The 11,455-nt window shown below is 39.7% G+C and overlaps 1 protein-coding gene across 1 annotated transcript in view; it reads left to right on the forward strand.

Moving 5' to 3' along the window:
- Positions 1 to 5,590, forward strand: part of LOC311588761 (C-type lectin domain family 2 member F-like) — a 9,483-nt gene extending 3,893 nt beyond the window's left edge. Inside the window, exons 3-5 of the mRNA XM_084766694.1 lie at positions 1,439 to 1,626; positions 2,430 to 2,542; positions 5,165 to 5,590. Of these exons, the coding sequence (XP_084622820.1) occupies positions 1,439 to 1,626; positions 2,430 to 2,542; positions 5,165 to 5,279 (416 nt within the window). The 3' untranslated portion in view covers positions 5,280 to 5,590. The remainder of the gene's footprint in view (positions 1 to 1,438; positions 1,627 to 2,429; positions 2,543 to 5,164) is intronic.
- Positions 5,591 to 11,455: the final 5,865 nt, after the last annotated feature.

Consider the following 11,455-nt stretch of genomic DNA (forward strand, 5'->3'; position numbering starts at 1 on the left):
ACAGTGTATTGACTCAACTATAGTCTCAGAATCTGCCCTCTATTCTCCTGTGTCCTTCATCTGTGCCCTTCCTCATTGCCTTTGTCTAGCCTGACCCCAAATGCTGTGCTAATATTCAGAAGTCATCCTTATCTCTTTACCCCAAATTCACTCCATGAGAAGCTGTAGGGTTTCAGGTATGCAACTTTCATAAAATCAAGAACCTTAGATTCATTTTGTGTATTCCAACAGCTACAGAAAGATAAATGTCTGCCATACGGTAGGTGCTCAGCATAGGATGGCTGGGTGTACAAATAAAAGAAGAAAATAAAGTAGTAAATGAAAGAAAAAAAACTAGATCTCTGATAGTCCAAGTTTTGAACCAACTATATGACTTTGATAGGAATTGTTTATTTGAACCTGATACTTTAGGGCAATGTGGGACTTGGTATTTTTTAAGAAATTTCAGTGACATGAGTAATTTTGCTGGGATGTCATATCAGGTTTTGTGTATTCAGAACCTTACTGCTAGGCCATGCTTCCTATTGAATAGTCTCCCGTTCATAAGCTTGAGCAGCAGCCAGTCATTTTGTTTCTTTTTTCAGGCATGAGGGAAATCACGTTAAGTACTATTTTTCATAGAGCTATTCATAAACGAATGACTTCATATATCTACTTCTGTGAGTTAAAAAGGAACTAGGAAATATGGTTTTTTTTCCCTTTTCTGTTTTCTTTTTTTCTTTTTCTTTCTTTTATTCACTCAAGAATAAAGGACAAAGAAATAGCTTCAACTTCTGAGGAAATGCTATTTCTAAAAAAACAATTATTGGGGGCTGGAGAGATGGCTCAAAGGTTAAGAGCACTGGCTGCTCTTCCAGAGGTCCTGAGTTCAATTCCCAGCACCCACATGGTGGCTCATGATCATCTGTAATGTGATCTGATGCCCTCTTCTGGCCTGTAGCTGTTCACGCAGGCAGAGCACTGTATACAAAATAATAAATAAATATTTTTTTAAGTGTGGTTAGGTTCTAATAAACTAGCTTAAAAAAAAAGAAACAATTATTGGTTAGGCCACTGGGAGGAAACAAACTCTTTGATGTTATGACTATTGAAGAACCCATTTGTAGTAAAATTTGTCTCAGGTGGCATGTCCACGTTTAAAAGAAGTGAATAAGTATGCAAATTCTAATAGTATAGATCTGAAACAAACAGTTGGAGGACATTGTATTTCTGGAAGGTGGTTACTACTGGTTTAAATTACATGTGCATCTTCTCTGGTCCTCCTTTCTCTCTTGCTGTGCTCTTGGTTGACCTGCTATCATGTAGTTGACAGTCAAATGGCTGAAATAGGATATGAAAGTGAAATCCATTTTATCACTGTGAAACACAGAAGAATCTGTCACAAGGAAAGTCAGACTTCATTCTCTTATCGTGTCTTCATGTCGTGTGTTTATTTTAGCAGAAGTCACACGACTGATCAGAAATAAGACATGTGGTGAAGAAGCAAAGATATGCATGAATTCCTGGAAGAAAATTAATCAGAACTGCTTCTCTCTTTTCCATCATAAAATTTCATGGACCTCTGCACTGGAGAACTGCCAAAACTACGATGGAACTCTGGCTAAATTCAACAACAAGATCGAGTTGGTTAGATGTCCTACTTAGCATGCTGAGTAGTTAAGACCCAGCTCTTTTGCCTTTGGGGAACTTGGAGCTCAGAGGGAAAGATAAAAATAAAAAAACTAGGAACAGTAATAGAAAATGTATAAGTTATATGGTGTATTAGATACAAATAGAAGCATGTTATAACTCCTCTAAGTAGGTGGGTTGGAGACAAGGTCGCATTTTCTTGAAACAAAGGTAAGAATGTGACTACAAGGATCTCGTAGACCATTACAGAGACTTTGGTTTTTTTTGCTTCAGCAAAATTTGGAGCTGTTTCAGAATTAGGGTCAAAGGTGCTCTGTTCTAACTTCAGTCTTATCGTTAATTAATTAACTTTACATCCCAATTTCAGTTTTCCCTCCCTCCTCTCCTCCTCATCCCTCTCTTCCCCTTCATTCTCCCTTCCTCTCATTCTCTCAAAAAAAAAAAAAAAAAAAAAAAAAGGAAGGTCTCCCATGGGTATCAGCCAGCCTTGGCCTATCAGGTTGGAATAAGACTAGAAGCCTCTTTTCTTATTGAGCCGAGATGGAGGAGCCCAGTAGAAGGTAAGGGCCCAAAAGATAGGAAATATAGTCAGAGACAGGGCCCTGCTCCACTGCAACTTCTGTCTTAACAGAATCCTTTTCTTTGCTGTAGCAAATATAAAGACATGGAGTTAGGTATCCAGCCCCCTGCAGGACCTGTGTTAAGAGCGTGATGGGCTCAGGGAAGGGCGTTACACTTTCACTTGGACTGAGAATAAGATCACCATGAGATGTCCCTGATAGCACTCTGTTTTGTCACAGGACACTCTTATGAACCATGTGAAGGAGAGAAGTTCTTCATATTGGATTGGACTGAACAAACGAAATTTACTCAGGACGTGGGTTTGGACAGATGGAAGTAAATACAACAATTTGTAAGCCTGCATGTTTATTTAATGTTAATTGTAAATCATGGTCAAAGTTCTAACTCTATAAACAGATATATCTACAGTTTCTTAAATAATCCCTCTAACAGATGATGAAGAGAAGCTTCAAACTGGTGGTCTTTAGGGACTGTATGCCTTCAAGCACCAGGGTTTGTGTCTGTGTGTTTAATTAATTTGTATATGCCTTCACTTCATTCTAGACTTGATCTAAGTCTAGGCAATTTAACACTTGCCTGAGGACGGATTGTATTTGTGTGCATATGTGTGTGTGTGTGTGTGTGTGTGTGTGTGTGTGTGTGTGTTGTGTGTGTGTGTGTGTGTGTGTGTTAACACTTGCCCGAGGACGGATTGTATTTGTGTGCATGTCTGTGTGTGTGTGTGTGTATGTGTGTGTGTGTATGTGTGTGTGTGTGTATGTGTGTGTGTGTGCTTGCACATGCACGTGAGCGCTTCCTTTTACTTCACATTGGTAAAGAGTGAATATTTAAAGACAACCGACATGTACATTTTCCTTACCCACCAGTGACCTAACCATATGGATAAGAATACATTGGGAACTGAGACGTTTGATTTCCTTTTATTTGAAATTTCAGAACTTCTCTATTGTCCCAAATCCAAAGAATTAGTTGTATCCTTGGATGCTATTTTTTGTTCTGGAAACATTTAAAATATCTCCCGACCTCAGAATTAAGGAAGGATGTAGAAGAAGATTGTGTTTTCCAGAGAGGAGCCACAGACTTCATTGTACTGAGTACCCCTTCTATGGCAGGTGTTTGCTCTGTCGTAGTAATATATTGTACCTTAGCAGAAGAACTTCCTCAACTGAGAGACACAGTGACTTTGAAGAAAGTGTTAGAAATATATGACATAAGTTAAATTTTGAGTACAAAACATAATTCCTATGGTGTTTTCTTGAAATAAAATATTGACAGTTTAAGATGTTATGTATTCCTATTTTTTAAAGAATTGGAGAAACATAAAGCTATAATCTGGTGAAAGTTAGTGTGTTACTTTACTAGGGTCGCCACAGTAAATGACACAGACCAAGCAGCATAAGCAACAGATCTGGAGTCTGGAAGTTCACAGTCAAAGTGTTGTCAGGGTCTGCTTCTTCTGCCCTCTTGCCTTGGCTATAGATTCCTGCCCCCTCACTCTGTCTTCCTCTGGCTCAGCTGTGTTCATACTCAAGGAAGCAACTGGATTATTTCTTCTCAAAAGTGGTGCATGGGGTTGTGGTAGAGAACATGTGGCCTCACTCTCAACATGGCAAGAAAAGAAGGAAGGAAGGAAGGAAGGAAGGAAGGAAGGAAAAAAGAAAGGAAAAAAGAAAGGAAAGAAAGGAAAGAAGATTATATAATATTACTGTTCATCCAACAGACATTAGTTTAAGCCAGTATAGTAATGTGTCTAGAATCCAATTTCAAAAACACGAATTTAAGAAAAGAACTCATAACATTTAGTTGATCCTTTTAAGTACAGTTACATTCTGCACCCCTGAGGGGTAGGGCTTCCTCATGTGGAATGCTCATAACAACTGATGAGAACACTAGCACATTGGCCATGTGTAAACATGGAAGTACAACAGTTTCTCTGCTTCTTCAGGATCCATGTGTGGACTCAAGCAGCCAGAGACGAAAAGCTTTAGAATGTGAACTAATGATGCCTCTACCGAAAATGCCCAGCTTATTTCCTTGTCACCACAACTTGACAATACAGAATACCTACTACTTACCTAATATGGACATGGTTCTAGATAAGTTATGTAGGGACAATCTGAGGTCTGTGACTGTATCCTTTTATGTAGGGGACCTGACCTGAGCATTTGTGGCTGGTGGTCGGTCCTTCAACAACTTCCACAAGAATACTGAAGAGCTGAGTATGCACACACATTTTAGAAAAGGGTGAGACAAAAATTTGAGAGTCTCCTAGAAATCAGCCAAGCATACACCAGTGCTGACATTTTCCCCTCCAAGAAAGGTCCTGAAGGCATTTGATTTCATTATAATCAAAACTCCATCAAAACTCACTATTGTGTATTTTCTCATTTTGAATTCTCAGTGTTACATGTGACCTAAAGTAGGAACTTAAAAATCCATCCTAACAACTTGGTGTAGTGCCTTGTATACACCCTGTCACTCTGCAAAGTAAATAATACATATCTCACAATGGAGTTGATTACAGAAAGGCTACGTGAATTCTAATTGAAAGTTATGAAAGACCTGTACTGAAAAGCATGAAAACATTTCCCTGAAATGCCAGTCACACTCTCCCCTATACCTCCTATAAATCCCTAAATGCACTGATTTATTCATTTTTCATTAGAAACATGCATGGAAGAACCTGATCCCTCTCTGAACAATTATGATGTTTCCCTCCTTGTCAGCAGCGTAGAGTCCCGGGCTGTGCTGCTGAGGAGTGGAGTCACACAGTACCTCTCTCCCAGAGTCTGAAGGTTAAATGTGCTGTCTGATGAAAGAACAGCAACAGCATGCATAACTTCCTCTCCATAGAGCACATTTGAACTATGGTCACCAACGTTTAGAGTCATTCATTATATGAGGCTGTGTTGGGTCTCATAAATAAAGAAGTCATCCCTTTGTTTTGTTCCAGGGTGAGAATACAAGACCATGGTCAGTGTGCCTTCATGTACAAGGATGGCATAGCCAGTATCCACTGTGAAGATCTAAATGACTATATTTGTATCAAAGCAAGCCAGTGCCCTTGAAGATGTCTTCCAAAAGAAAATGAAGGAGCAGTGTCTTGTTTTATGCATGATGTTTTTTCCTCCTCACCAACATGGTTTTTAAATAAACTTTGACTGATAAACATTTACATGAATTTTATCTTCACTAGAGATTAAACTAAGTTTGACATAGTACCTCTGGGTCATCAAGTTGATCCGCCAGAGGCTATGAGCATGAAGGGCCTTGCTTGGAAGTATCCATCTCAGTGGACTATACTGGAGTGCGGAAAGAAGAGAGAGAAAGATCCATCTGCTTGCCTGAACTTCAGTGAAATCTGCAAGAAAAAATAAAACAACAACAACAAGAGCTGTGGGACAGGGTGAGTGGGAGGAAGGTTTCATTTGCTTTTAAATAATGCACTAAGGATGTGGAACTGTAAAGGAAGGGCATGAGGGGAAACTATTTTGATGGAGGACCTTGTGTCACCACTGAAGACCAGGCAACTCTCCCCAGGTCCCTAGACACTCAGTCAGGCTGCCAAATGGAAGGACTTAAGGTAATCTGAGTCTGTTGTTGCCATAGTTGCTGGAAGAGTGGAAAAGGCACGTTTTGTGATAAGCTACAGTGAACAGAGCATGAACATTCGTCGATAGAGAGGAACATGAAGGGACGAAGCTGTGTGGCCTTGAAAGGATATATGGAGATTATCCTGGACCCCAAAAATCTGTTTCACTCAGGGGGGAGAGGGTGAAGAGGTGAAAACTGGTCATCATTAAAATTCTCTTCAACTGCCAGAGGTCTTCCCTCATAGGTGATATTTGAGTTTACATTTTATGTGTGTGTAAGTGTGGGGAGTTCTGAAGGAGGAGAGAAGGTAGCACACTACATATGACATGAAACCAGGAGGACCACTATAAGGATGAGGGCAGAGGGACAGAGGGAAAGAGTAGGGCAGAAGGACTTAGAAGAACAAAACGTGCAGCCCCTGAAACCTGTGCTGGGCTAACTAAATGCCAGTTGCTGCATTCCTTGACCGGAAGGACAAGGATCATGCAGCATTTAATCAACTCTGGCTTAAAGACTCTGGTTTGTCATTGAATTTTCCATGATCCAGATTCTGGATTTGCATTGTGGAAGCTGAAAATAGAGACAGTCTTGGGGAAGACAGGAACTGGCTCAGGAAGAGGTAGGAGACTCTACTATAGCTGGTTCCATTGGTGACTCTCATATCTTCTTTTCATTCTTAGTCATAAATTCCTACATCCACTTTTGTCCTCTGTGAGAGTTGCTCAATACCCTCGATGTTAGGGTGGCATCATCTGTAAATAATTATAGATGGGGAGCCAGTTACCGGATTGGTGGTTGCATTATTTGAAGTGTGTTTACAGCAGCCTTAGCTCAGAGCTTCATTCTTGGTATTTTGTGTAATCTATTCTCATCTCCAAAGTCATTTTAACACCAAAGATAAGTGAACATTAGCTTCCCAGTAGATATTAAGTAAAAATACGTAAGGCGCAATTGATTGTTTATTCCAAGTAAAAGAAAAAGCATGTATGAAAATGTTACAATGAAACCCATTAATTTGCAGGACAATGTACAAATTGATTCTAAAACTAAAGTGTCTCTACATCTTTTAGGCAAGGAGGGTCACTGCATGCCTATAATCTAGCACTTCACAAGATGACAAAAAAGAATGGTGAGGTCTGTGTCAGGCTAGGCTACAAAATGAGATTCCATGTAAAACCCAAAGTAAGGTTCTGGGGAGGTAGCTCAGCCAGTTTAGTACTTGCTATACAACACAAGGGACTGAGTTTGCTTCTCCATCACCCACATTAAAAACCCAACTTAGCAACATCAGTTCATAACCCCAGCACTTGAAAAGTAGGAGACGGGGTTCCTGGGGCTTGTAAGCCAGCTAGTCTTGAAAAGGTAGGATTCTGCTTCAGTGAGAGGACCTCTTAAAAACTAAAATGCAGGGCTGGAGAGACAGTGCAGTGTGTTTGAAGGTCTTGCATAAGACCAGAGTTATGTTTCTAGAACCCACACCCAGGGACCCACCTCCGCACCTCAGCTCCAGGGTATCTGACATCCTCTTCTGCCCTCCAGGGACATCTGCACAGACATGTTCATACATGTGGACATGCACACACATTTTAAAGATTCTTTTTAAAATTTTAAGGTCGTAAGCAGAAGAATAATTCACCCAGGGTCAGCTTTTGGTTCTCACCTATGTGCAGATGTATCTGTAGCTTCATCTTCATACACATACACAGACACAAAAATAGAAGGCCAAAATAAAATGCAATTCAATTGTTTAACATTTTACTTTAGCTTTGTGGTTGTGTGCCCCAATAAAGAATTCTTTTTTAACATCCACATTTCCCACAAACTATAGTATCTGTCTGCCCCTTAGTATTTTAGCTAATTCTTTGAGCAAATTAAAGCTTAAATTATTTACCTGAAATTACTCTTAAGTGGTAGAGATGCATTTGAAACCACATTCCCTCTAATGCACAGTGTAGAGGTTCAATCAATAGAGAAATATAAATCACATTCTCATCACAAACAAAAGACATTTTTTTCAACATTTTAATTCACTGTAGGGCATCAAAGATTAATAATCTTTAAGATGTGTTAACAGGGTGAATAGAGGTTTTGTTACATGCTGTGAAAGAAGCATATGTGGTCTAACGTTTCAGACTGCAAATGAGACTCATACATGCTCAGATTTCTTGTGCATAGGAGTGCTCTAGAACTCACTGCAAGAGCAATGTCTTGTGGACTAAAGAGTAAAAGGGTAAAAGGGTAAAGACTAAAGGGTAAAAGACCCATCTACCTCCCTCAATCGCTCCCCCAACTCTTCCACGGGACTCTTCCATAGGTCTAATGCTTGGCTGTGGCTCTCTGCATCTGTCTTGATCAGCTGCTTGCTGAAGCCTCTCAGAGGAGTTTCACTAGGTTCCTGTCTATAAGTATAGCAAAGTAACATTAATAGTGTCAGAGATGGGATCTCTCCCATGAGATGGGTCTTAAGTAGGGCCAGTCTTTGGTTGGCCAGTCCCTCAATCTTTGTCCCTGCACATCTTGTGGGCCGGACAAGTTTGGGGTCAAAGGTTCTGTGAGTGGGTTGGTGTCCTTACCCCTCCACTGAAAGTCCTTCCTGGCTATAGAAGGCAGCCACTTCAGTCTCCATATCCTCTTCTGCTAGTAGCCTCAGCTCTAGGGTAACCCCCATAGTCTTCCTGGGGCCTCACTTATTGCTGGTCTTCAGCAAATCTCAGAGATGCCCCCCACCTCAGATTTCTGTTATCTCATACTGCACCTCCCTCCTCATAATCGCCATCCCTGTTCTCTCCCCTGTCCCCTCTCCTACCTAGTTCTTTCTCTTTATCCACCTCCACTGCCTGTTTTATTTCCTGTTCTAAGGAGATTCAAGCATCCTCCCTTGAGTCCTCCTTGTAACTTAGCTTCTTTGGGTCTGTGGATTATAGCATGGTTATCCTGTACTTTATGGCTAATATCCACTTTTAAATGGGTACATACCAAACATGTCTTTTTGGATTACCTCACTCAGGATAATTTTCTTCTAGTTACATCCATTTTCCTGAAACTTTCAAGACGTTCTTGTTTTTCCATTGTGTAAATGTACCACATCTTCTTTATCTACTCTTCAGTGGAGGGTCATCTGGTTTGTTTCCAGTTTCTGGGTATTACTAGTAAAGTCGCTACGAACATAGTTGAGCAAGTGTCCTTGTGGTATGGTGGATCACAGAATCAACTAATCTGGGCTTTATCAGGCTGAACCATCAACCAAAGAATATGTATGGACTAGTCCTGGGAGCCCTGCACATATGTAGTAGATGTGCAGCTTGGTCTTCATGTGGATTCCCTAATAACTGGTGTGGAGGCCCGCTTTGACTCTGATGCCTCCCTTTGGAGCCAATTCCCCTAACCTGGCTCTTTTGTCTGGACTCAGTGAGAGAGGATGCACCTAGCTGTGCAGCTGCTTAATGTACCTGGGAAGATTGGTACCCAAGAGGTCCTCCTCCTTCTCTTAGGGGAAGAAGAAGGGAGAATGGGGAGAACAGGTGAATAAGGGGGAGATTTGGAAAAGGGGAATGCTACAACTAGGATGTAAAGTGAATAAATAAATGAATTTTTAAAAAAGAGAAATGTCTTATGTCTGTGTATGATGAACTTGTCACCATATGTATGCACTGAGAACATATATGTGTAAGTATGTATATGTGTATACATATTTGTATACTATATATACATATATATATACATATACATAAATCCAGACTTACTGGTGGTGAATAGGAAATATTATAAAGGAAAACAACAAACAAATGGACAAGGGATGAACTTCATGGTGATAATTATGGCTTTATTCAGGATAGATGAGTTATTTTCACCCACTCCCAACTTACTCCAATGATGGTACCCAGAGCGGACCTCTCATATGTATATGGGATCACACTGCTGGCCAAATCAGAAATTTTCCATTACACTATTTCCTTGGAGCATGATCCAAAGACCTTACAATGGCGAAGCCATAAGTGAGCCTGTTGTCTGAAGACATCTTCCACTATAACCTCCCTCCAGAAATCACTGACTTCGCACCCTTTCTACAGGGTAACCTTTGCTTAAGACCTTATAACAATTGTGCAGGAATGATATTCTCCCATATTCAGTACACTTCTCCCTTTCCTCTCAAGTTCACTCCAGTTCCACTTTAGTGATGACTACTCAAACAACATCTCAGCATGGATACAGTATCTTGTTTTTACTGACCAGCATTTTTCCTTCCTTTTCTAAACAGAACTTACTACAGAGTTAAATGGCACATGATTTATTAATTTTACCTTAGTTTTTAGTTTTAGCATATCTTCCTGGTATGTGAACTTCAGGAGTCCAGAGGCTTCCAACTCTTTTATCTTTATACATTTATCCTGAGCATTCAGAACAATACACAGCACATAGTGTCTGCTTATTAACTAAAATAATGGGGACATGAATAAATGTAAATGGGGAATTCAAAGAGGTAGCAAGTACTGTGTGTTTATATCTTCAAACTAATTTTTGGCAAAAAGGAAGGACTAGTTATCTGATTTCAATCAATGTCTTGTTTTGTTTTTTTTTTTAAAGGATTTACTGGAAACCTATTTGAATACTGGCTTTAAGTCAGGAGTTGCAAGAGTCCACTGCATGCATAAAGCACATCTCAGTCTTTATTCTTCAGTGCCTTTCCTTTGGAGTGACACCAATTGCTTGGTAGCTAGCCTACATCATTTTGAGAGGCAGAATTAGAAGCCCATTTCTGACATTATATCTATGTCTTCAGTAACACCATTTTCAGTAATAAAACCAGTATTATGAACCAGTGAAAGAGGAGACTACAGTTTTCCCACTTCTGAAACAACCACATAACCATCTTTGTAATAAACCTGCTCTGCAAATTCTCATGACTCTAAGCATTTCTGTCTCAGAAGTTTGAGGGAGCTTTTTAGGATCATAGAATAAGTTTGAAGTTTTTTATTTGAAAATAAATATGTTTGAATACACTTCAGAGTAGAACTTCATATCTTTTAGAATTTAGTGTTTCACATATAAGCTTTAATTTGAACAGCTTTCACAAATCTAACTACCCATAGAGAGATGGAGATGCACTCTGTAATACAGGAGTCTGTACTCATATATTCAAAAGCATGAGCTTTTATGTGTGCCCTAATTATATATGAATATGCAAATATGTATATGTCCACATTCTATACATCAATACATATATATGTCTATGTATTAGTATATTCATAAACTCTTACAAATATGCATGCATGAATTCCTTGTATGAAAACAGACACAAATGTTGACTGGCTACAATATTAGATGGCAAAACAAATTTCAGTAGAATTACCAAAATTACTGTGCCTAAAAAGATAAAACAGTAAACAAGACAATCAGTTAATAGAACATTATTAGAATTATATAGTCTAATAATACATGAAACAGGGTTGGGAGATAGCTCAGTGCATAAGGTACTTGCTACACTGTGAAGACTTGAGCTCAGGTTCCCAGAACCTACACAGAGACCTTCAGAGCATGAAACCCAACTTACAATCCCAGCGATCAGGAGGTAGAGATTGGACAATCACCAGGGCAAGCTGTGCACTTAGAATAGCTCAATCAGCAAACTCTGGGCTCAACAAGAGACCCT

This window comes from Acomys minous (genome assembly GCF_964271855.1).
Source record: "Acomys minous genome assembly, chromosome: 17".
In the NCBI taxonomy this organism is placed as follows: Eukaryota; Metazoa; Chordata; class Mammalia; order Rodentia; family Muridae; genus Acomys; species Acomys minous.